Source organism: Myotis yumanensis, unplaced genomic scaffold (assembly GCF_028538775.1).
Source record: "Myotis yumanensis isolate MYYU_CA2020_CCGP unplaced genomic scaffold, mMyoYum1.0.hap1 SCAF_1, whole genome shotgun sequence".
Lineage (NCBI taxonomy): Eukaryota > Metazoa > Chordata > Mammalia > Chiroptera > Vespertilionidae > Myotis > Myotis yumanensis.
In genome coordinates this window covers 132,047,767-132,074,563 of record NW_027223752.1, presented here as the reverse complement: position 1 = coordinate 132,074,563, position 26,797 = coordinate 132,047,767, and the positions used below count along the sequence as shown (strand labels likewise).

General features: G+C 38.9%; 2 protein-coding genes across 2 annotated transcripts in view; both read left to right on the top strand.

Moving 5' to 3' along the window:
- The first annotated feature begins 1,615 nt into the window (after positions 1 to 1,615).
- Positions 1,616 to 26,797, top strand: part of LOC139021487 (ankyrin repeat domain-containing protein 26-like) — a 190,481-nt gene continuing 165,299 nt past the window's right edge. The window contains exon 1 of the mRNA XM_070431902.1: positions 1,616 to 2,046. Within this exon, the coding sequence (XP_070288003.1) occupies positions 1,720 to 2,046 (327 nt within the window). The 5' untranslated portion in view covers positions 1,616 to 1,719. The remainder of the gene's footprint in view (positions 2,047 to 26,797) is intronic.
- Positions 3,547 to 22,174, top strand: LOC138998832 (ankyrin repeat domain-containing protein 26-like). The gene is made up of 7 exons (XM_070400841.1): positions 3,547 to 3,621; positions 5,796 to 5,908; positions 7,435 to 7,564; positions 13,225 to 13,509; positions 14,037 to 14,248; positions 16,258 to 16,453; positions 22,112 to 22,174. The coding sequence occupies exons 1-7, from the start codon at positions 3,547 to 3,549 to the stop codon at positions 22,172 to 22,174; spliced, it is 1,074 nt and encodes a 357-aa protein (XP_070256942.1).

Here is a 26,797-nt window from a genome sequence, read left to right as displayed (position 1 = left end):
TTTTTTAATGGTATGAGAGCAAAAACTCACTGAAATGTGTCCCTGGGTTGTAGAAGAGTGAGATTACACTCAGAGCCAACTTTCTCCAGAACAGAATGCCAGAATATTACAAGATGGAATTCTGACCAAACACCTTTGCAAACCAAAGGAGATAGAAATAGCTCATAAGAAAATGAATTCTGAGATAGCTTATTTAGTCATTTTCAAATGTGTGTGAGTATCCATGGGTGTGTATATATTTAAAAAAAAACAATACTGTACATATGGAAACTATAGAGGATTTAGAATGTGTGTGTGTGTGTGTGTGTGTGTGTGTGTGTGTGTGTGTGATAGGGGTGACACTTTGGGTCCATTAGAGAAAATGATATTGTTAATTCAAATCCATTTGTCTCCAACAGTCAAGTAGTGACTTCACAATGGCCTCATCCTAAGGGGAGGCTTTTAATACTTTCCGTAGGAATCAATGTGTTGTCCATGATCTCAAAGATATTGTTACTAACAACAGATATTCCAAATTTGGGCAGTGATTTTATTTCCTTGATATATCAATAAAGAGGTTAGTTTCACTTCCACTGAAGGAGGGTATAACCAGTTCAAAGATGATATTTTAGATGTCATTCTTCTACTTTTGAGAAAAGTAACAATTTGTTCTAAGTAGTATCCCATTTTAATACATAGGACTTCTGAAGAGAATGGCATGCTGCAATATATACTTAGTGACAACTTATTGATAAGTATCTTATTCCTACTAAAGTAGTTCAGTGTATTCCTTCCCCCCCCACACACACACACATTGCTCACTTAGTATTACTTTAAACATCATGAACAAGAAATAAAAGTTATTGCAGCAACAAAAAACTCATGATTTGCTAAGAAGACTCTGTAAATTTCACCTTATTCATCATTTGATTTTTGAAACATAGGCTTCTTTTGTGTTTTTATATCCACACTGGAGAGGAACTATGGACTGGTGCAAGAGCACGAATTGTGGAGTCTGAAAACCTGGGGAAAATCCTGAACTTGTTTATCTTTTAACCCCTCCATTCCAGATTGTGATAACTGAATGAGGTCATTGATGGATGTAGAAGTGCTTAGGAAAATGCTTGGTTATCCGTTGTTCGTGGAGGCAGTCTTTATAACTACCTAGGAATGTATTAGAAAAATAGAATATCTATGGGATAATATTGGGGAAAAATTTTAGGAAATTTAGTTTATCCTAATATATGTAGGGTTAATACTCTTACTGTGGAGCAGCTGTGTGTTCAGACTGTAATCTCAATTTTTAAGTGTAGGAGTTAGTAATCAATTACTTAATGCATTCTGGATTTGTGGTGATTCAGGAAAACCCTTTCCAATTTTGAGACTCTTATAATTCTCTTGTGATATTTTTCATTTTAAAAATTCATAATTGTATATTAAATTTTTGAAATTTAGAGATGTTGTGCTTGGAAAAAATTAAAGAATTGGATCCAACTCTATTTTTTCCAGAAGGATACCTACTTATTGCAATTTTTAAAATTATAAACATAGTTATTCTTTAATTTCAAAAGCTATCATGGCATGTTTTTCAATGTTGTAGCTAAAAGTCTCCTTTGTGTTTTTTAGGTTCCTGAAAGTTCTGAAAAAGAAGAAAGTCTATTGATTGAAAATTGCATTTTGTGGGATGAAAATGCTAAGCTAAGACTGGAAATAAACACAGCAAAAAATCAGAAGCAAGAAATGGAAAAAGAAGATGTTGAGGACATCGCACTTGTCAAAGAAAAGCTTGACCATCTTCAAAAGACAATAAGAGAAACAGTATTTCAACACAATGAGCAGCTTGAAGTTCTGAGAGTTGAGAACACTGTGCTAAACAGTAAACTGGAGGATGAACAACAAAACAGAGGAAGACTGGAAGCAGAAGTTGAATCATACCGGTCTAGACTGGCTACCGCTGCACAGGATCATGAGCATTGCCAGACATCAAAAGGAGACCTACAACTTGCTTCCCAGACAGCAAGAGATGAAGGGTTTTGTGCGGGAAGGTCATTCTACAAACCAGTTGAAGTAGGCATATCTTTCATGTTCTCTCACTTGGAAATATTATGAAAGCATGAAAATGTTCAGATCATTGTAATATGTACATCCACAAATGACAACTAAAAAAATTAAATCTAGATCCACTAATGGATATTTTTAAAATATTGATATAATTCACACATTGTATAATTTGCCTATTTAAATTACATGAGTCAATATTTTAAACATATTCAGAGAGTTGTGCATCTATCCCCTCAGTCAATTATATAATATTTTTATCACTCCAGAAACAAACTCCACTTAGCAGTAACTACCAGTTTCTCGCAAAAACCAGTCTCATTTCTGTCTCTATTGATTAGCTTATTCTGGATATTTCATATGTATGCAATCACAGAAGTTATAGTCCTTTGGACTGGCTTCTTTCCCTTAATCTCATATTTTAAAGTGTGTGCACATTATGGCACATAACAGTATTTTATTTCTTTCTTTTTATTGCCGAACAATACTTCACCATGTGGCTCTTCCACTTATCCATTTATCAATTGATGGAAATTTGTATTGTTTTCACTTTTTGGCTGTTAGTAATTCAACTATGAGTACTATTGTACAAGTCATTGTGTGAACATAGGTTTTTCTCTTCTTGTCATGGGATTTATTTTTTTAAATATACTTTATTGATTTTTTACAGAGAGGAAGGGAGAGGGAGAGGGATACAGAGTTAGAAACATCGATTCAGCTGCCTCTTGCACGCCCCCTATTGGGGATGTGCCTACAACCCAGGTACATGACCTTGACCGGAATCGAACCTGGGACCCTTCTGTCCGCAGGCTGATGCTCTATCCACTGAGCCAAACCAGTCAGGGCGTTGTCATGGGATTTTTATCCTCTGAGATAACTGGCCTGATTTCAGCATCTCTCAGCCTTTACTCATGCTGTCCATTCTGTCTTTTCAGTTTCTTTCCCTCCTGCCTCATCCTATATCTATTCGGACCTGGCTCCCAATCTCTCCTCTATGAAGCATTCTCTGTTTCAACTCTCACTGACCTCATTCATTTCTGCACTTATCATCTCATTTGTGTGGAATGCTTTAGCCCTGAATTTCCCATTGTCTTAATTTTCTTCCCAAGAGATAATCTTGTCTTTCTATGTGTTAATTTTTCTGTGGGGGATATTATTTGATATAAGTGTACCTATCTGTGTATAAATTGAACACATTTGAGCTTAGTATTGTTAAGATACAACTAAATACTTTATATCACTGGCAGTCTTGGAATTCAAACCAAGATATTTGATCCACACAAATGTTGAGGTAAAGAGTCTTCTGCATTGGCAAGAAGAAGATAGCTCTAGCTTTCCCAAGCCTTCAAACAATATAGTTGAGATAACATGTGAAAAGAACTTCAGAAGACTTTTATTGGTCAGGTCTCTATGAAATAAGAATGTATTATTATTTTTAAAGGCAAATAATTGATAATCTGCCACTTGCAAAAATAACATTTGCATTATAAGAGAAAAACAAGACAGAGAATGCTGGTCAACATCCTAAGGGTGAAGGTGCCCCCAAACTCAGAACACAACAGTAGTACACTCAAAGTGACGCCAGTAAGAATCAACATAAAATGTACAAGCTTAGCAATCTACAAGGGCGATCCAGGTCACTCATGGTTTATGAGTGTGTGGTTGAGGATATTGTTTATGAGGAGCAAGAAGGGAAAAGGAAAAGTACAGATGACCTCAGTAAAGGGGTCAAAGCTAGAAATGTTGATTAGGGAACCTGGTTTAAAGTGTTGAGATTGAAGGATCTCTGAGAGAATTTTAAGAAGGGAACAGATTGATTTCTAGAAGTCTATTTCTATTTTGCTTGGTAGTTCAGTTTGTTTATTAAATTCCACATATGAGTGAAGTCATATAGTACTTGTCTGCTGCTCATGGTGGTGGTGTTGGGAGGTGGTATAGGGATTGAGCAAAAAAGAGAAAAATTAGAGAGGACTCATGGACACGAACAACAGTGTGGTGATTTCCAGGTGTGTTGGGGGGTTGGGTGGAGATGGAAGAGGTCATAGAGGGGATACATCATGATGGAAAGAAAATAAAAAAGAAGTGAGGTAGAAAAGAAATTAAAAATAAAAAAAATTGTGAACTTGGGCGATGAACCTATAGAGGGCCAATATAATATTCTATCTTTTGCTTGTTAGAAATTTTCTATACTAACAGGTGAAGAAAACACCCTATTGTCTTAGGTGAACACTGTCTCTATCTGCTGCTGGACTGGGGCTCCCCTAATTGATTCTTCAGAGTATTCCTCTTCTGTGTATGTCCGGGATTTCGTCCTATCAGCTTTCTGTCTTTTAGGGATTCTTAGTTTGAGGTTGTTAACTTTCTGTCTTTTTGAAATTCCTCATAATTTTTGTTGTATTGATTATATACTTACTTTCTTATGCTAAGTACATAATCTCTAGCCCTTATTTTTAGCTTAAGTATTCAAAACAAAGGTCATCAAGTTTTAAAACCAGGTATTGAGTTTCTTAAACTTGTTACATTTCCCTTGAACCTCAATATGGTTCTAGTCCATGGCATTCAATGCAGTGAAGAAAAATAAACATGCTACCACTTCCTTCCCCAAGCAAAAATAAATAAATAAAGAAGGAATAGACAGAGTGGAAGACTGTACATCATGGTTACTGTTTAGAAATGAAGTGCTGTTGGAGGGCCGGAGGGAGAGTGTGTATGTGGTCATTGTTATCAGTTGCTGCTGAGAAGTAAAGCATTAAGGGACTAAACGAAGATGACCCTCAAAAAAAGTTAGTGCAATTATAGAATGGAAAGTCAGATTCTTATGTAAAAGAAAAGAATGAGTGTTGAAAATATGAATATGTGGATGAGACCTTGCATTAAAAAATGTTAGATTTTAATGGGTGGGGACAACGGGATGACACAAAAAGCTACAAAAGTCAAGTGAAAGTTACGTTTTATATAATATAGAGAAGACACTTTATTTAAAGATAAAAGTGTATAATAGAAAAGGAGAAAATGAAACCTATGGAAGAAAGCTTACAGAGAATGAGAGTCTTTATCTCATCCTAAAGTCAGGTTACCATCATAAGGTAATGGGGACTGCATGGGAAGTTTTCAAAGATGACCTTAGTAGGATGTGGTTTAATAGAACCTGGGATATCTGGAACTATTGGTGAAAATGTTTCCAGGGCATCTTAGAAACTAAAAGGTCAATATAGCCACTCTCTTAAATATTTTTTAGCACTTAGTATTTAATATTTTATATATAAATACCTCTGTTTTAACAAACTTTGGCAATTTAAGTTTCAGAAAGAAAGTGGTAAAAAGGTAAAATAAACTTAAGCTGCTGTAAGAAGTAATTATTTTTTAAATCTGTTCATATTGGCATCAAGTTTTTTTTTTTTTTTTTTTTAAATATATTTTATTGATTTTTTACAGAGAGGAAGGGAGAGAGATAGAGAGTTAGGAACATCGATGAGAGAGAAACATCGATCAGCTGCCTCTTGCACATCTCCTACTGGGGATGTGCCCGCAACCCAGGTACATGCCCTTGACCGGAATCGAACCTGGGACCCTTCAGTTCGCAGGCCGACGCTCTATCCACTGAGCCAAACCGGTTTCGGCTTGGCATCAAGTTTATAAACTAGATTTTATAAACTTGTCTACACACGTTATTCATGAACTCATGAGAAATTGTATTTTTAAGAAAGAAAAGTGAGTCTGTCGATTTTTAATGATTTTCTTTAATTTTTTTTTCAAAGTCTCAGCACGAAAAGGAAGACTTAAAAAAATATATTGAGTCAAACATCTTTCTGCAACAGAGGTGTCAGCAAGCAGTGAATACAAAGAATGACTTAGAAAAAGAGAAGACCAGGCAAGATTTTAATATTTCAGATCATTTCTGCTGTGAATTAAGATTTAACTGTCATTTTACTTTATTAAAACTGAAATACAAATTTATTTCATCTCTGTAATTTTCATAATTAAATTATCCTATTTTAAAAATTACCACAGAAACACACAGCACAATCTGAAACTGTTTTGAGGTCCACGATATTGTACTTACTCTTTTATGATTCCTAAAACCGTAATGAGGCTGCCTTTTGCATATCCTGTCACCTGCACTCTTCATGTCCACCTTGAATTTTTATTTCTGCCACATATCTGGTCTCTCTGGTGACCTTCCCTTCTTTTGATAGTGTGTGTCCCTTCCGCCTTCCAATAGTTTAATAACTAAAACTTATCTGTGTCATTGTTTAACAACACTAAAAATTATCTTGATTTGGCTTATGTTTCTTTTTATTTTTTTTATTTATAAAAGATATCACACATACAAAATGTCCGTATGGTTTAAAGAAGAAATTGGATAATCCTGTTTTTGCCACTCATAGAAACACAATGGCATCTTTCCCATGTCTGGGGAGCCCCCACCTGGCTTCCTTTCTGTTTATTGCCTGAGTTCTTCAGTTTGTTCTCTGATTCTCATCAGTGTTTTCCCTCTCATTTAACTGTCTTTCTCTACATTGTTTCGTATCCCTTTCACTGTGTTAACACTGTGCTAGCAAAGATCTCTTGTTAAAACAGTCTTGAAGAGACTGTTACACCTTATCTCCCTGATTTCCCTTCTTCTAAAGCCTGCCTCTTTCTGATTTCCCCTTCCACTCAGACTTCAAAGATTCTTCTTTCCTGCTTCTCCTTCTGTTTTGAATGATCTCCTAGATGTTGGTAATTTTCTTTACTTCTTGTAGACTATTGTCAGTAGGTACCAAAAGGTATTTTTGTGTTTTTTCAAAACATTCACATATAACTATGCTTTTCTTCTTCACCTTGGATACTGGTCTCTGGTTTCTAGTTGATCTTTAATAATAGATTAATGATTTATAGTAACATAGTAAAATGAATATTAATAATAACTTATTTATAAGAACTCTATATAGTTACAATATTAACTATATAGCCATATCACGTATGTCATGACTTGTTTCATTTTATTTACATAAGATTATAATTTAGTTTGTAGGATTTCAAGCAGTATTAGATTAGAACAAATGAGAGCATCATAATTTATAGATTTGTTTTATATTATTTTATAAACATAATATCTGTTTAAAAAATAACTAAAGGCCCTAGCCGGTCTTGCTCAGTGGATAGAGCATCGGCCTGTGGACTGAAGCGTCCTAGGTTCGATTCAGGCCAAGGGCACATGCCTGGGTTGTGGGCTCAATCCCCAGTAGGGGGTGTGCAGGAAACAGCCAATCAATGATTCTCTCTCATCATTGATGTTTCTATCTCTCTCTCCCTCTCCCTTCCTCTCTGAAATCAATAAAGAAATATATTTTAAAAATAACTAAATATTTAATCTTAAAGAATTTGACATATTTGTCTTGTACATTTCTTCAGACTTAAAAAACTCCTAAAAGTTGCAAAACAGAAATTACATGAGTGTGATAATGAAGAGCTTAGTTTCCCTGGAGATTCAAAACCAAGTCCAGCTGACATGGAAATTCAGTCTAAAAAGCCAAAACAGAAGGTAATTTTAAATCAGTTTTGGGACCCAAAATTCACCTAATTTGGGGAAATAGATATCATTCAATGCTTTAAGTAGTGAAATATAGATTTTTCTGTTAATTTTATAGACTTGGTATCAGTGAAAAAGACAGCTTTTTCTTTATCACTTTTCTATAAAAAGGGCCTACTGTTAACTCTCTATGTCTTGAACCCTGGCACCAGCACCAAGTCCAAAACATTTTGGTGGCAGCTTTCCTGAGACATAATGAACATACCATGCAGTTCACTCATTTAAAGTGTACGGTTCAGTGCCTTTTTCTGTATTCACAGAGTTACACAGTCATCATCACAGTCAGTTTGAGGACATTTTCATCCCCCTAAAAAGTAGCCCTGTGCCCTTTAGCAACCACCCTGTGCCAGCTTCCACTTCCCTACTCTTCCTGGCCCTCAGGAACCACTACTGTCCTCTCAGTCTCTCAAGATTTGTCTGTTCTGCACATTACATATCAGTGGAATCACACAGTAGGTGCTCCTTTGTGACTGCCTTTTTTATTTAGCATAATGTTTTCAAGGTACATCTCTTTTGTAGCACGTATCACCAGTACTTCATTCCTGTTTATTGCTGAGTAACATTTCATTGCATGAAGTGACTACATTTTTAAAAATCTATTCATCGTTTGATGAACCTTTAGGTTACTTTCACTTTTTGGTGTTGTTACTAATACTGCTCTGAATCATGTACAACATTTTATGTGAACATATGTTTTCATTCTCTTGGGAATCTTATCTAATAAAGAGAGAATGTGCAAATTGACCATCAGGCTATAACGGTCAAGATAGCTGCACCCACAGGGGAGGCCAAGTTCCTGAGTTCCCTTAACGAGCCTTAAGGAGAAATCAGCAGGGACCTGAGGCTGCGTGGTGGTAGGCCAGGGCAGGGGACCTGAGGCCGCACCCTCCCTGCCCCTATGCCAGGCCGGGGGACCTCAGGCTGTGCCCCCCCCCACCCAGTGGAGCTTGACGGGGACCACAGTCCGTGGCCCCCACCCAGCAGGGCATCACAGGGGACCTCAGCTGTGCTCCCCACCCTAGCGCCAGCCTGTGGGACCTCAAGCCGCACCCCCTGGCCCAGGCCAGAAGACCTCAAGATGCACCCCCTGACCTAGGCCAGGGAATCTCAGTCCTCACCCCCCACCCTAGCACTGTGCCAAGTGACCTGAGGCCATGCCCCCCTCCCAGCGGGGCTTGATGGAGGTAGGTCTGGCTGGGTCTGGATCTAGCCCAATGTGGGTAGGGCCGGCCGGGTCTGAGTCTTATGTGATTTTGAGGTGCATGTGTGTGGGCAGAGACTTGACTCTGGTTCCTATGGCACACCCCAGACTCTGACAGGAGGAAGACTTGCATATACATTTTACTAATTTTCTTTCACCTCTGACACTTCCATTATAGAGAAAGGGCAAATGGCAATATTAAATATTTCCTCTAATTAATTCCCTTTTAATGTGCACATACTTCGTGCACCGGGCCTCTAGTATAATTATAAATGGAATTGTTGGATAAGATCTTTAGCCTTTTGAGAAACTGCCAGATTGTTTTCCACAGTGGCTGCAGCATTTTGCATTTTCATTGGCAGTGTATGAGGGTTCCAGTTTCTCCACATTCTTGGCAACACTTATCATTACCTGTTTTTTTATTGTAGCCATCCTAGTAGGTATGAAGTGGCATCTTACTGGTTTTGATTTGAAATTGTCTAATGACTAGTAGTGTTGACCATTTTTTCACATGCTTATTATCCATTTCCATATATTCTTTGAAAAACTATTCAATTTCTTTGCCTGTTTTTAATTAGATTATCTTTTTATTATTTAAGTGTAAGAGATCTTTAAATATTCTACATACAAATCCCTGACTAGATAATGGATTTTCAAACATGTCTTCCATTCAGTAGCTCACCTTTTCATTTTCCTGATGGTGACTTTCAAAGCACAGAAGGTTTTGATTTTGATGAAGTCCAGTTAATCTATTAATCTATTTTGTCTTTTGGTTTCACATCTAAACTTGAAGTAAGACAGAGGAGACTTTGTATTTAAATGGTGCCAAATCCAGTCCTGAAGATATACACCTATGTTTTCTTCTAAGTCTTTTATAGTTTTAGCTTTTACATTTTAAGTTAACTTTTATGTATGGTCTGAGGTAGAGGTCAAATTTTATTCATTTGCATGTGGATATCCAGCTGTCCCTGGACAATTTGTTTAAAAGACTACTCATATCTGATTTATTGTTTGGCACCCTTGTCAAAAAGCAGTTGGCCACAAATTGGGTTAAGTTTTGGATTCTCCCTTCTACTTCACTGATGAATAAGTCTGTCCTTATGCCAGTACCAAATCAAATGTTATGAGTATCTTTCCCAGTCATCTTGCATATTACTAGTTGCTTTATGTAATTATAAAAGTCAGTGTAGTGGAATGTTTTTACCTCTACTTTTATGGAGGTTTCTTGTTTCTTGATAAAGCTTATGGCCAGCTTATGTTTTGCTGCCTCTGTGGCATGATGGGAAAGTAGGCTTACAACGATAACACCCATTCCTTTTTTTTCTGCATTCAAACCCAGTGCCTCCCACTTCACTTCCATTTCCATGAAATTCTAGTAACAGGATCCGCTGACTTAGCCATTTCCTTCATTGTGTTTAACTCATAATTCATAGACTTGCTGGTAGGTGTCACTGCCTGGGGAGGAAATGATTAAAATCTGGACTGTCACCTTTCCTCATCAGAAATGCCTGACTTTGAAATCTCAAATTTTATTTTATTTCTTAATGTATTTCAGAGAGGGAGGGAGGGAGAGAGAGAGAGAGAGAGAGAAGCGAGAGAAATATCAGTGATTCGAGAGAATCATTGTTGGGCTGTCTCCTGCATGCCTCCTACTGGGGATTGAGCCTGCAACCCAAGCATGTGGCTTGGACCTGAATTGAACCTGGGATCCTTCAGTCTGCAGGCTGAAGCTCTGTCCACTCTCCCAAATCGGCTAGGGGTAAAATCTCAAAATGTTAAAGCCAATTTGTTTCCTATGGAGAAACACTGAGGTATAACATACAAGCAAGCTTGAAGTAAGCTAGAGAAGGTATTGTACTTAAATGGTGCCAAAAGGCATTGCAGTTGTTTTGCCCCTGAAATTTAAAATGATTTCATAATCCTCTCTGTTTCCTCACTGAGGAAAGGAAAGCTTAGTCCAAACCTTGGAGTGCTTCTCTGTGGCCCTTGGCTGTTCCCTCTGAGACTTTGCTCTGTACTTTTCATAAGAGATGACATGTGCTTGCAGCTCTTTTTGCAGCCTGCGTCCTCCCTGTGGAACATCTAAAGCCCACAGGCCCTTTTGATTGTGTACTGTCTTGGTCTCCCTTAAAGAGGCAGAGCTAGCAGGCAGGGTTTCTCCTTCTACCATTCTCTTAGGTTTGGGTATCTGTCCAGTTAATTTTACTGCGGTTCATGGCATTAAAAAAGCCACCTCACAAATAGTTTTCAGATCAGATCTTCACCTTGGGCTTCCTGGAGGTGTTGTAGGACACTGTCTTTAACATTCTTACATTCTGAAAATCCTTAAAGGAATTTGAGGCACCACATAAATGCTTCTGAGGTTTTAAGGCAGCAGTTCTCAACCTGTGGGTCACGACCCCTTTGGGGGTGGAATGATCCTTTCACAGGGGTTACCTAAGAACATCGGAAAACACATATATAATTACATGTTGTTTTGTGATTAATCACTATGCTTTAATTATGTTCAATTTGTAACAATGAAAATACATCCAGCATATCAGATATTAACATTCTGTTTCATAACAGTAGCAAAATTCCAGTTATGAAGTAGCAACGAAAATCATTTTATGGTTGGAGGTCACCACAACATGAGGAACTGTACTAAAGGGTCGCGGCATTAGGAAGGTTGAGAACCACTGTTTTAAGGAGTTTTATAAATGTTGGCTTCATCCTCTGACCATGTTTTCCTGGAACACCTTGGATTTGATGTTAGCCCAGAAGCCATTTCTTTATGTTAGGATTATTTGACAATTGGACATGTGGGAGAAGGTACAAATGGGAAATCGATATTTGAAACCCGTAAATTGGGTCCTTTTTTATTTATTTGTCTATTTTTAGCTTATGATTCTCATCGATTTCACTTTCAGCTGCTTCCTAGCGAGAATCCCTGTCATCTTCCTTTCAGTGTCATTGTGTTCACTTGCCCAGAAGACCTTGCTGTCAGCCTCCTCAGGGGCCATCAGGCCTCCACTCACCCTTTCTTGGAGGCCCTTTTGGTTTTCATTCTCACGCTTCTCTACATTATGTCGGGTTCTACCTGCCGCCTGTTCAGAGGTGCTCCCATACGTGTGTGTGTTGCTTTTTTAGTGTCAGCACTCTATTTGTAATGTCAGTATCTTGTGCCAGTTACTTATTGCTGCTCAGTAACCACCTCCAAACTTCGTGTCTTAAAGCAGCATTTACTTGTTCACAAATCTGCAGTGAGGCCAGCTCTTTTCATTTCCACTTGCCATCAGCTAGGATGACTTGAAGCTGGGAAGTTGAATCATCTCTAAAGGCTTGGTGATTCATGGGTTTCTCAGGTGCAGCAGGCTTTTGGCTGGGACGTTCGCTGGGACAGTCTCATCTGGACACTTGTTTGAGGATGACCATGTGGCTTGGGCTGCTTCGTTCTTCACAACATGGTGGCTGGGTTCCCAGGGTGAGCTTCCCTGGGGAGAGAGTCCGATGGCACCCAGACATAACAGTCACACAGCAGTCACCATATCCTATTCACCAGGACCCAGGTAACACTGAGGCCAGCACCTATTTCCTGGACAAGTGCCAGAGAATCTGGAGACGTGCTTCAAAAACTCAACATCCCTCACCTTGTCTTACCAAGTAATCATTGTATCTGAAGGAAAGTAGTTCTTCCCAAGTCATGATCACTGACATTCCAGCAAGTTTGTTGTTGTTGTTGATGATGTTGTTTTGTTTACTATGTTTCCTTAGTTTGTGGGAAGTAACAGAGAATTTCAAGATAGCACTATTGGATTAAGTCCCCATCCCCATTTTTTTTTTTTAATTCTAAAAAATGTAGGGCTCATCTCACTAAACTTTTACAGTGAGAAATGTAATTTCTCAGTAACGCAGGGAATCATTTCTTTTTGGAATGCAATTCAAGTTAGCATCAAACTTTTGTAGTTCAGTGAAAAATTTATGACATTAGAGTCCATATTTATAAGATTCATTAATTAGTCTCATTTTGAAAGTCTTACTTTGGGAGGCATTTGCTGACTCAGTCCTGAATATCTCAACATGATATCCCTAAAACATTTGTAAATATTATGAAGTGTTCAGATGGGGAAGAGGAAACAGACTTTCTCCTAAAGGGCAGCATATAGATATTTTATGGAGGACAGACATGAAAAAGTCTTCAAAAAAGGAGTATAAAATTAAGTGCAGACATTTTGTCAAAGATGACAACAGTAAATATATTTTTTTAACTCCTGGTCATTTTAACTTTGGTCTTGATTCTGAGTAATTCAAGGTTCCAATTCCAAGACTCTACCACTGTACAAGTAACATTTTATTGCAATTGAATTCATTTCAAAATTCCATACTGGCGACCGCACCTTCATAATCAAACTATATTCTTTTATTCATGCAGAATGATGAGCTTACAGCAAAAGTGCAACCGTCATCTTCAAAATGTATACCCCTGGATGAAAAAAAGACACCTCTACAGCAGTTAGCAATGGAAGCACTTCTAAAGGAGTGTGAAGAACTAGAGAATACAGCAAAGAAGTGGGAACAAGAAAATGTAAACCTCAGAACACATATGGAAATGAATATGGTAGAATCCTGTGTAGCAGAAGAGTACAAAAAGAATATTGAAGAAAGAACAGGACGGGATGAAGTAGACAAATATAAACAAATCAATTCATTTTTACAGGTTAATTTATTGATCTTTAATGTGCTGTAATTCATTTCACTGCAAATTACCTTTTAGATAAATACAGTGTATTTGTGTTTCCTCTACTTTCTTTAATAGCAATTTATTATGTAGACTTCTGGAAGGAAGGTGGCATTTGTTTTACTTTTCAGTATTTCAGTTTCTATCCTTATTATCGATAAATTGATCTTTCCAAATGATTCCTGGTAGAGTATCATTTTATTTTTAAGACCAATTGATGTAAAACAAGAGTATCAGGAAGAAAAGGTAAAAAATGTGATTAATTTTTATGTTCTACTTTTAAAACTTTAAACTGATTCTATTATTCTCTGAATGATCAGATTACATGAGTACTAATAGAAGAATATTAACTTTATAACTCAGATTTAATTCAGTGGACATTGTTGATAACTTTTCAAAATTTCAGTTTTTTTCACACTTAAAGCTGATCTCTGAGTCATTGACTCAAAAACTAAAGAAAACATATATAAATTACTTTAAAAATGTATCCTTTTTATTTGCTTTAGAGACTAAGAGAATCTCAAGAAATGTCAGAGCAGATGATAAATAATCAGGATGCAAAAAGAAGTTATTTGGAACTCAGAAATAAAGAGCTAAAATCAGAGCTCTCCAGAGTACAAGATTCTCGAGATGACAGAAAAAAAGAATTAGAAAAATATGTGCAACTCTACCAAGAGCAAGTGAAAGGCAGAAAGTTACTGGAAAATGAACTAACTGAGTAAGTCAAACACAGAGTCAGAGAAAATGAATTTAACTCAATGAGCCTCTATGCTTAAAATATAATTACTGTTGTGCCAGGTTCATGAGATTAGCAGGACGTGAAAGCCAACTAAATAGTATAACTTTGGAAAGGGATGTTAGTAAATAAACTTACCTTTCAAATGTCCCTCCAAGACAGTTTCATCTGTCCCCTTTTTTGCTTTTACCTTCCTTTATTTTCCTGTTAATATTTCCATGTGGTTAACTGGGTCTATGACTAGTCTTTAAGCTGAGTGTCTTGAAGTTGTAAAATGTAGACAGCTATCTACACTAATAAAAGATGAACATGAAAATTGGTGTCACTCCGCTACGCCTACCAGTCAGTCAGATGAGTATGCAAATTAACCCAACAAAGATGGCGGTTAATTTGCATATGCAGGCTTGGAGCGAAGACTGAAGGCTCCAGCCAGAGTGAAGACTGAAGAGTGAAGACTGAAGAGGCTTGGCTTCTCCACTGATGCCTCAGCGGAGAAGCCAAGTGGTCACAGAGCTGGAGGCTTGAGCTGCCCCCTGCATAGGAGGAAGCCAAGCTTCCCACCTGCCCTGGCCACCGCTCGAGGGAGAAAACAACACGCAGGTGGGGCCAGGAGTCGGAGAGATCAACACAGAGGGGCACCTGCTCTGAGCCTCCATGGTGCGGCTGGGGGCAGGCCCCCAGTGGACACACACACACACACACACACACACACACGGTGCCTGCTCTGAACCTCTGTGGCGTTGCTGGGGCAGCCACCAGTGAACACACACACACACACACACACACACACACACACACACACACGGTGCCTGCTCCGAGCCTTTGCTGTTGGACTGTGACTTAGGACTGCTCCCTGGGGAGCGGGCCTAAGCCATCAGTAGGACATCCACTGAGGTTCTCCTAGACTGTGAGAGGGAGCAGGCTGGGCTGAGGGACCTCCACCGTCCAGTGCATGAATTTCGTGCATTGGGCCTCCAGTATTATTATAAAACTGCTCATCAGATGCCCCTAAATAGAAATACTTATGATAACAACTTAAGCACAAAGGGCTAAGTTACTTCAACACATTCTGGTACTTGGTAATTTTACGTACTTAATTGTGATCTTGGTTATTATCCCTAGAGGACGCCTTTAGACAAACTATTCTTTATAGTTTTTCTACTCTCCATAGAGACATACATGTTAAACTAGAGGTCCAATGCACGAATTCTTGCATGGGTGGGGTCTGGCTGACGGAGGAAGGGAGGTGGGAACTTGGAAGGTTGGCTGGCCGGCCCCACCCCCTGATTGAGGGGACAATTTGCATTTTTGGCTTTTACTATACAGGATAGGGAAATATTAACATAAGGGTGAGGGGCAGTATAATTGACAAAGTGGATAAAAATAATGTGTTCTGCAGGAGGAGGGTATGGGGAAGACAGAAAGGGAAGATCCCACCTCCAACGCCTTGGTAACAATGTCATAAGCAATGGCCTCTGGAGCTGTTTTCGGTCATTTGATCACCAGCCAGGCTATCTTGTTCTCCCTTAGAGGTTGTTATCCTAAATTATGACTTGGTGTCAAGTTATTAATATCTCCAAAGTAATGAGTGTATTGTACAGGGTGGTAAAGGCAAATGCTTGGCAATGCCTTTGAGGGATTTTTTTTTTAATCTCTAAAGTGGCTGCTAAATATGTCCAAGGGCATCTTCAAGGATCTTGTAAGTACAGCCCTTCCATAGGCAGCAAGTATTACCTGATAAGCTGTCTACATCACTGATAGCCTCCCCACTTTGGATTACTTAGCTGGGACCCCCTCTCCCCCCTGTCTGGAAACATAAATACTTTTTTAGAACAATTAAGAATCTATACTTGAATAGAGTAGGTCTGCTCTGACACATTTTCATTGCTAAAATGCTATTTCATGGGAAATTCCATTTACTATCCTGGCTACTTTAAAATAATGCAAGTCACTTAGGAAAAAATAAAATACTAAGCATTTGTTGTTTACAGTTTTCACAGGACTCAGGAGAGGCTAGCAGAAGTCAGGACCGAACTTCTCCTGGAGACACAGGATAACAGGAGGCCAGTCCTGACAGCACCTTGTGTTGGAAATCTTAATAACAGTTTTCTACCCAGGAGAAATTCTACTCCAAGAGAAAACTTGGACAGTCCAACCTCAAGGTCATACACTTTAACTTTTCAGAAGGTTAGTTATATTATCTGTTTTAACCTTAGGTTTCAGATTTCTGATGAAATTCATCTGTTTAATTGGATGAAATTCTGAGTTGGTTAATTGACTTAAATAAAATTGCTTAAATAAAAAGTTGCTCAAATAAAAATCTTAATTATTGTGCTAATATAGAAAGGAGACAGAAATTTTATAATCACTTTTAAGTCCCTGGATCTCTCATTTTCAAGAGATACCTATAATTAACTTTATTCAATAAATATGACTAAAGTGACATATTTTTAAACTTCTTAAAAAGCTGCATTTCAGTTTGATTTTAGAAATTATATATTACTAGAGGCCCAGGGCACAAAATTCATGCACTTGTGGGGGGTCCTTCGGCCAAGCATGTGCCCTCTTGCGGTCCAGGAACCCTTGGGGGATGTTTGATTGACGGAGAGGAGCAGGCCTAAGCCGGCAGTTAGACATGCCTCTTGCAGTTAGGAACCCCTCGCTTCTTACTGCCTGCCTGTTCTCTACTCTTTACCTATTGGCTCACTGCTGCTTAGCACTGCCTCGAAGGCGGGAGAAGCTCCCACCACCGCCACTGGGCTTGCCAGCCATGAGCCAGGCTTTTGGCTGAGCAGACCTCCCCCTGTGAAAGTTCACTGACCACCAGGGGGCAGCACCTGAATTGAGCGTCTGCCCCCTGGTGGTCAGTGCGAGTCATAGTGACCAGTTGTTCCACCATTCAATTGATTTGCAAATAAGCATCTTATATAATTAAGAGCTAATATGCTAATTAGACCCAACAGCAGAACGACTGTCTGGCTGACCTTCTGGACTAAGCCTGGGCTGTGAGGGCCTGCCGAGGCTGCGAGGGGCTGCAAGGGGCTGTGAGAGCCGGTGGATGCTGTGAGAGGCTGCAAGGGCCCACCGAGGCTGCAAGAGGCTGCAAGGACCGTGTCCTTTGCACGAATTTCAAGCATCAGGCCTCTAGTCCTTCTAATAAAGAGGGAATATGCTAACTCACCCTCATGCTGTTGCAAAGATGGCAGCGCCCACAGCCAATAAAAGGTGAATACGCTAATTGACTGCCACACCCTCAAAGATGGTGGTGCCCACAGCCACAAGATGTTTGGCTGGGGAGAGCAGTTGGGGGCGATTGGGCAGGCAGAGGGGGCAGTTGGGGGCAATCAGGCTGGCAGGGCAGGGTTGTTGGGGGCAACCGTGCTGGCAGGGGAGCATTTAGATATTGATTAGGCTGGCAGGGGAGTGGTTAGGAGGTGATCAGGCTGGCAATCAGAAGTGGTTTGGGGCAATCAGGCAGGCAGGCAGGCAAGCGGTTGGGAGACAGCAGCCACGGATTGTGAGAGGAATGTCTGACTGCCGGTTTAGGCCCTGTGGGATCAGGCCTAAGCTGGCAGTCGGACATCTCTTGAGGGAAAATGCTTGAGCAGACATATCACTAGATTTTCTTTTTTTTTTTTAATATATATTTTATTGATTTTTTACAGAGAGGAAAGGAGAGAGATAGAGAGTCAGAAACAGCGATGAGAGAGAAACATCGATCAGCTGCCTCCTGCACATCTCCCACTGGGGATGTGCCCACAACCTAGGTACATGCCCTTGACTGGAATCGAACTCGGGACCCTTGAGTCCGCAGGCCAACGCTCTATCCACTGAGCCAAACCGGTTTCGGCCACTAGATTTTCTTGCACATGGAATTATTTTCTTAGAACTGGAAACTTAAAAATTTATTCCAGACAATTTTATAACAGAACAATTCCTCTAATTTCAACATTTTTTATATTCAACTATTTTTCTGTGTTTGTGTTCCTAACACAATGCATGTTATGATAGTCCCTTGTTGTTTTATAAATCTCTGTTACATAGAGAGACTCAATTTGACATTGATTGATTTTGAACTTTTGGTCCATTTCTAAAACTTTCAGAAAATATTAGAATTCCAATGATTTATTTAAGTTATAGTTTTCTATTTCTCAAATGTGTATTCAGTTAGCAAATCTTCATATACAAATACATGAAAGTTAAAACAGTTAAGATTCCTAAGACTATAACTTTGTACATGGCATATAGAACATTCAGTCTCACCAGAATGTTGAGTCACAATTCTTCCTGACTAAACACAGGCCTCACGTTTACATCACCAAGGCAGTACCTTTCCACTCTGAATTTTACCTGTGTTCGCTCTCTCACAGTGGTTATGCTAGTTTCTCAAAAGGCAGAAACAGAGTTTACAAACTTGTTTACTGCATCAATTATGTGATCTATATAATTCCTCATGTCTTCACTTGGTTTGTCCACTTAGACAATTGCCCGTAGTCATTTTATCTTTTAAAGGATACCTATAATTGCTCAACTTTTGTTTTTCATTTTTTTTCTGTATTTAACTTTTCAGCTCTCTGATCAGCAAATTTTTCCTTAGTTTTTTTCTCTGCAGCAAAATACATGTTTTTAACATTACAAACTGATAATGTATTTCCTTCAATCATTAGCCTATTTACAGTTGGATAATGAATTGCTATGGTCTAAATGGGCAAATGTACTTGTCTTTATTATGTTTATATTAATTTATTTTATAACATTTAAAATTAGAATATCAAAATTTAACTTAAGATATCAATAGTTACTAAAAATATATTACATATGGGAATATGTATGTGTTTGTGGTTTGTATGTGTTTATCAAATTGGTTTCAAAAAGAGAAGGCAACATTATTTTCTAACCTGTAATATCAAATATAACTGAATGGAAGCTTATCAATAAATTAGTGTTAAATGAATGACACATATTTGCATTTGTTGTGTTTTGCATGGCTGTCAGCTTCTCTACATTTCTCTTTTATTATTATTTTTATTATTTATGTATTTATTTTTATTGTTTAAATATTACAAATAGTAGTACATATGTCTCCTTCCCCCCCCAGCTGACCTTACTCTAGCCTCCCCTACCCCCCAGCACATGCCCTCACCCCCCTGCCAGTGTCTTGCGTCCATTGATTATGCTTATATGAACACATACAAGTCCTTCGGTTGATCTCTTAACTCACCCTGCCCCCCAACCCTCCCAGCCTTCCCACTGTCATTTACCAGTTTGTTCGATGCTTCTCTGCCTCTGTATCTATTTTTGTTCATCAGTTTATAATGTGCTTTATTATCCATAAATTAGTGAGATCATGTGGTATTTTTCTTTCACTGACTGGCTTATTTCACTTAACATAATGCTCTCCAGTTCCATCCTTGCTGTTGCAAATGGTAAGAATTCCTTCTTTTTTTATAGCAGCATAGTATTCCATTGTGTAGATGTACCACAGTTTTCTAATCCACTCATCTGCTGATGGGCATTTAGGCTGTTTCCAAATCTTAGCTATTTGTAAATTGTGCTGCTGTGAACCTAGGGGTGCATATAACTTTTCTGATTGGTGTTTCTGTTACTTGGGATATAATCCTGGAAGTGGTATTACTGGGTCAAATGGCAGTTTCATTTTTAATTTTTTGAGGAAACGCCATACTGTTTTCCACAGTGGCTGCACCAGTGTGCATTCCCACCAGCGATAATGAAGGGTTCCTTTTTCTCCCCATCCTCTCCAGCACTTGTTGTTTGTTGATTTGTTGAAGATAGCCATTCTGAAAGGTGTGAGGTGGTACCTCATTGTTGTTTTGATTTTTATTTCTCAGATGATTAGTAACTTTGAGCAAGTTTTCATATGTCTTTTGGCTTTCTGAATGTCCTCTTTCAAAAAGTGTCTATTTAGGACATTTGCCCATTTTTTGATTAGATTGTTTATCTTCCTTTTGTTAAGTTGTATAAGTTCCCTGTAAAGGTTGAAGATTAAACCCTTATCAGAGATAACATTGGCAAATATGTTCTCCCATGCAGTGGGCTTTCTTATTGTTTTATTATGGTTTCCTTCACTGTGCAGGAGCTTTTTATTTTTATGTAGTCCCATTTGTTTATTTTCTCTTTAGTTTTCCTTCCCTAGGAGCTGTATCATTAAATATATTGCTACGAATGTCTGATATTTTGCTGCCTATGGCTTCTTCTAAGATTTTTATGGTTTCCCATCATATGTTTAAGTCCTTTATCCATTTAGACTTTATTTTTGTGTATGGTGTAAGTTGGTGGTCTAGTTTCATTTTTTATTTGCATGTATCTCTCCAGTTTCCCCAACACCATTTATTGAAGAGATTGTTTTGACTCCATTGTATGCTCTTGCCTTCTTTGCATAATATTATTTGCGCATAATGCAGTGATGGCAAACCTTTTGAGCTCGGAGTGTCAGCATTTTGAAAAATCCTAACTTAACTCTGGTGCCATGTCACATATAGAAATTTTTTGATATTTGCAACCATAGTGAAACAAAGATTTATACTTTTGATATTTATTTTATATATTTAAATGCCATTTAACAAAGAAAAATCAACCAAAAAAATGAGTTCGTGTGTCACCTTTGACACGCATATCATAAGTTCGCCATCATTGGCGTGATGGCTTGTGTCAATTTCTGGGTTCTCTGTTCTGTTCCACTGGTCTGTATGTCTGTTCTTGTGCCAGTACCAGGCAGTTTTGAGAACAATGGCTTTGTAGTATAGCTTGATATTTGGTATTGTGATCCCTCCAACATTGTTCTTCTTTCTTAAGAGTACTTCAGCTATTCAGGGTCTTTTTTTATTCCAAATGAATTTTTGGAGAATTTGTTATAAGTCTTTGAAGTATGCCGTTTGTATTTTAATGGGGATTGCATTGAATTTATAGATTTCTTTGGGTAGTATGGACATTTTAATGATGTTGATTTTACCAATCCAGGAACACAGTATATTATTCCATTTGTTCATGTCTTCCTTTATCTCTTTTTTCAATGTTCTGAAATTTTCTGAGTACAGGTCCTTTATCTCCTTGGTTGATTATTCCTAGGTATCATAATTTTTTTGTTGTTACAATGGTAAATGGGATTGCTCTTTTAATTTCTATTTCTGTGAGTTCATTATTGGTGTATAGAAAAGGTATAGATTTCTGGGTGTTAATTTTGTATCCTGCTACATTGCCAAATTCATTTATTAAGTCTTGTAGTTTTTTGATGGAGTCTTTGAGGTTTTCTAGGTACAATATCATGTCATCTACGAATAAGGACAGTTTTACTTTTCTTTCCCAAATTGGATGCCTTCTATTTCTTCTTTTTGTCTAATCACAATGGCTAGTACTTCCAGGACAATGTCAAACAGGAGTGGTGAAAGATGGCATCCCTGTCTTGTTTCTGTTCTTAGTAGAAATGGTTTTATTTTTTGCCCATTGAATTAGATGTTGGCTGTGGGTTTGTCATACATGGCTTTTATTATGTTGAAGTATGATCCTTCTATCCCCACCTTGCTGAGGGATTTTATCAAGAAAAGGTGTTGGATTTTGTCAAATGCTTTTTCTGCGTCAATGGATATGATTATATGGTTTTTATCTCTCAGTTTGTTTATATGGTGTATCACATTTATTGATTTGTGTATATTGTACCATCCTTGCATCCCCAGAACAAATCCCACTTGGTTATGGTGTATGATATTTCTAATGTGTTGCTGGATTTGGTTTTCTAGGATTTTGTTGAGGGTTTTAGAGTATATGTTTATGAGGGATATTGACCTATAATTCTTCCTTTGTACTGTCTTTATCTGCTTTTGGGATTAGGATATTGCTGGCTTTGTAGAAAGACCTTGGAAGTGCTCCTTCCTCTTGAATCTTTTGGAATAGTCTTAGGAAGATAGGTTTCATTTCTTCTTTAAATGTTTTGTAAAATTCCCCTGTGAAGCCGTCTGGACCAGGACTTTTGTTTGTTGGAAAATGTTTGATTACTGCTTCAATTTCCTCCATAGTTATCAGCCTATTCAGATTTTTTTATTCCTCCTGGCTCAGTTTTGGAAGGTTGTATTTTTCTAGGAATATGTCTATTTCTTCTAGCTTGACCAGTTTGTTGGAGTAGAGTTGCTTATAGTATATTTTTATGATTTTTCATATTTCTGTGTGTCTGTTGTTATTTCACTTCTTTTGTTTCTGATTTTATTTATTTGGGTCCTCTCTCTTTGCTTCTTGGTGAGCCTGGCTAGAGGCTCATCTATCTTGTTTGTCCTTTCCAAGAGCCAGCTCTTGGTTTCATTGATATTTTGTATGTTTTTGTTTGTTTGGTTGGTTTTTGGGGGGGTGTCTCTCTGTCATTCATTTCTGCTCTGATCTTTATTGTTTCCTTCCTCCTGCTCACCTTGGGCTTTTCTTGTTGCTCTCTTTCTAATTCTTCAAGTTGCAGAGTTATATGGTTTATTACCAATTTTTCTTGTTTTTTTGAGATAAGCCAGTAATGCTATGAACTTCCCTCTCAGTACTGCTTTCATTGTGTCCCAAAATTTTTGGATTGTTTTGTTTTTATTGTCGTTCGTTTCCAGATGTGTTTTATTTCTTCTTTGATCTCTTTGGCAACCCACTCATTGTTTAATAGTATGCTATTCAGCCTCCAAGTGTTTGAGTTTATGTGATTGTTTTTACTGTAGTTGATTTCTAATTTTATGCCATTGTGATCTGAGAAGATGCTTGATATGATTTCAATCCTCTTGGATTTGGAGAGACTTTGCCTGAGTCTCAATATGTGGTCTATCTTTGAAAATGTCCCATTTGCACTTGAGAATAATGTATATTTTGTAGTTTTGGGGTGGAATTTTCCAAACACTCTGATTAAGTCTATCTGATCTAGTGAGTCATTTAGGATTGAAGTTTCTTTGCTAATTTTTTGTCTGTAGGATTTATCCAGTGATGTTAATGGGGTATTAAATTCTCCTACTATGATTGTGTTGCTTTCAATCTCACCCCTGAAGTCTTCCAGGAGTTGTTTTTTTTTATGTATTTGGGTGCTCTTGCATTAGATGCATAAATGTTTACCAGAGTTATATTTATCCTCTTCTTGTATTGATTTAGAATTATGAAGTGGCCTTCCTTGTCTCTTGTTATGGTCTTCACTTTGAGGTCTATTTTGTCAGATATAAGTATTGTTACCCCAGATTTTTTTAAATTTCCATTTGCCTGATAGATATTTTTTCATCCCTTCACTTTCAGTCTGTGTGAGTCCTTTGTTCTGAGGTGGGTCTCCTGTAGACAGCATATATAAGGGTCATGTTTTCTTATCCATTAATTCATTTGATGTCTTTTGATTGGACCATTTAATCCATTTACGTTTAATGTTCTTATTGATAGGTACTTGTTTGTAACCATTTCTGTATTTTTAGCTTGTGTTCCTTCGTCCCTTTCTATTTCTTCTTTTTACATCATTCCCTTTAGCATTTCTTGCATTGCTGGCTTGGTAGTGATAAACTCTCTTAGCCTTATTTTGTTGGCAAAGGTCCTTATTTCTCCTTCAATTTTTATTGATAGACTTACTAGATAGAATATTCTTGGATTCAGTCCTTTGCTTTGCATCACTTTGTATACCTCTTTCCATTCCCTTCTAGCTTGATGTGTTTCTATTGAGAATTCATTTGATAATCTGATGGGGGATCCTTTGTAGGTAACACTCTGTGTCTCTCTTGCAGCCTTTAAGATTCTCTCTTTGTCATTAACATATGCCATTGTAAGTATGATGTGTCTTGGTGTGGGTCTTTTGGGATTCTTCTTGCTTGGGACTCTCTGTACTTGGGTAATTATTTTCTTCATATCAGGGAGGTTTTCTGTCATTATTTCTTCAAATAGATTTTCTAATCCTTGCTGCTCTTCTTGTCCTTCTGGCAGCCTTATTATATGTATATTACTTTGTTTTGCATTGTCTCAAAGCTCCCTTAGGCTCTCCTCCTGCTTTTTAATTTTTTCTCTCCAGTTGCTGTTCAGCTTGAGCTCGTTTCTGTATCTTATCTTTCAACTCACTAATTCGGTCTTCTGCTTCTTCTAGTCTACTGTTAAAACCTTCCATGGTGTTTTTTTTTCATAGCTATATTACTTTTGATTTCTTCCTGGTTGTTGCATATGTTGTTGATTTTCTCGTCCATCCGGTGTATGAACTGTATGACCATACTCTGAATTCTTTTTCTGTCATGTTGCATGCTTACTTTTCACTTATTCCTTTCTTGGTGATTCCTAATTTTCTTTCTTCTGGGGATTATTTCATTGCCGCCCCATTCTAACTACCACCAGAAGGTTCAACTGTCCAGTTGTGGGGGCCTGGGCCATGTGCTGTGGGAACTTCCCACCCCCGAGTGTCACTAAAGAGCTCCGACACCAAGAGGTGTGGCTGCCATGGGTTGGTGGAAGCCACGTTTGCCCAGGATCAGGGTCACAGGTGCTCAGTGTGGCCTTGTGCCTGCACCGAGAATCAGGGACTCTGCCTGCGCTGCACTGAAACAGAGACCCCGCTGGCGTGTGCTGAAAATCAGAGTCCCCTAGCATGTGTCAGAAGTCAGAGACCCCCTGTGTCTGCACCGAGAACTGAATATCAGAGTCTTTGTTGCTTGGTGCAGCCTCACGCCAAGAGTCAGGGTCCCTGTGTGAGCATGTGCCAAGAATTGGAGTCACTGGCTCTTAGTGTGAATTTACTGAGAATCAGAGATCCTAGGCGCGCACGATGAGATACAGAGTCAAGTCACTGGTGCTCAGTGTTGCCTCCCGCATGGAGAATCAGGGTCCCTAGTCTGCTTGAGGAACTGGGTTGCACAGTAGCACTGTGTCGGCAAGAGGTCCACTCCTGCCTGCGGAAAACAGCCTTCCATGTGTGCTTGTCCTGAATCAAGGTGAGGTGGCTCTGCCATCCTGTGTGGGTGTGGGGTCTGGTCCCACAGGTGTGTACTGTGGAAAACAAACTCTCTGTGTCCATGTACCCAGGCTCAAATTCAGCCTAGCCTTCCTGCGTGGACCCAGGGTCTGGTCACAGGAAACAAACTCCTCAAGATTGTGCTCCCCGGCACAAATTTAGCGCAGCCTCCCTGAGTGGGCATGGGGTCTGGCCCAGGGAAACAAATTTCCTGTGTCCGCACACCCAGGCTCAAATTCAGGTAGGACAACTGCTGCTATGTGGGCAGGAGGTCTGTTTGAGCAGAGAGAGTCTAGCAGCCCAACCTGCACCCCCTCCAATCTGGGAGCCCTCAGGGGAGTCCTCTTCAATCAGGGAGTTTCTGTCTGTCTTTGTAATCATATGAGCAAATTGTCTGAGACCCCAAGCCAGTTTAGTTTGGTGCTCACAGAATAATAGAGATCTTTTTTTTCTTTGATCCATTGGTGGAGATTTCCTAGAAGTTGCAGGATATCTTACTTTTAATTTTGTCTTGACACTTTGACTTTACTTATGTCTCTCACCTTTGCTTTCTCTCCATTCCCCACCCGCAACAGTACCTTGCTCCAGGTTCACTTTGCTCTAGTGTCTAGGAGATCCCACAACACATCTGCCACCAGAACTATAATTCCCAGCATTCCTGGTGTTCCCCAGGCTCTTGGTTTCAGCTTCTGGGCCATGAGCTGCAGAATCCAAAAGGACTGGGAACTCCAGCCGCCCCCAGGCTTGGCTGACAGAACCTGACACTCCAGTGGCATCCCTGGGACCCCGGCTGCTTGGTGCCGGTGCACACGTTCTGGCCACAGGCTTGGAGCAGGCGGGGTCCCAGGGATGCCCGCCATGTTGCTCCAACGATGAGGCAGGCAGGCATCCCACCCCACCCCCAGCTGTTCAGTGCCTGCATGTGTGCATGCTACCCACGGACCCGCCATCTTTGTTGGGGTAATTTGCATGCTCACTCCTGCTTGGCTTTGGGCATTTCGGAGGGATGGTCAATTTACATATTTGTCTATTATTTGTTGTTGTTGTTGTTATTAATCCTCACCTGAGGACATTTTTTCCCACTGTTTTTCAGAGAGAGTGGAAGGGAGGGAGGAGGGGGAGAGAAACATTCATAAGAGAGAGGCATATCGACTGATTGCCTCCCACATGCAAACAAACTGGGGGTGGGGGGCAAACCCACAACCCAGGTATGTGCCCCAGACCACGAATCAAACCTGAAACCCTTAGGTCGACGAGCCTTTGCTCTAACCACAGAGGCAAACTGGAAGCAGCTATATATTGATTTTTTTATTCCTCAAATCAAAGATTTTCTGAAACCTTTGTTGTTCATATGAGTAAAGAAATGTATAGTCATAATACAGACAGCAACATAGTTTCAGTTATTTTTTTCCAGTAGAATGCTCATGTGACCTTATGACAGTACCACTTTTGTCATTTTAGGTTGAAAAATTAATAGCATACAACATACTTTAAGATTTTAATTTTCTAAAAGTATAAGAATAGAAAGCTCATTTTAAAGAAAAATCCATTTAAGTTAAAAAACTAAACTTTTATAAATAGCAGTTTTTATT

Excerpts from the sequence above, each read along its gene's own strand:
- LOC138998832 (XM_070400841.1), top strand. The coding sequence starts at position 3,547 with ATGCTGGTCAACATCCTAAGGGTGAAGGTGCCCCCAAACTCAGAACAC. Across the intron at positions 5,909-7,434 it reads TTAGAAAAAGAGAAGACCAG|ACTTAAAAAACTCCTAAAAG; the intron begins GCAAGATTTTAA and ends ACATTTCTTCAG. Across the intron at positions 14,249-16,257 it reads CTGGAAAATGAACTAACTGA|TTTTCACAGGACTCAGGAGA; the intron begins GTAAGTCAAACA and ends TGTTGTTTACAG.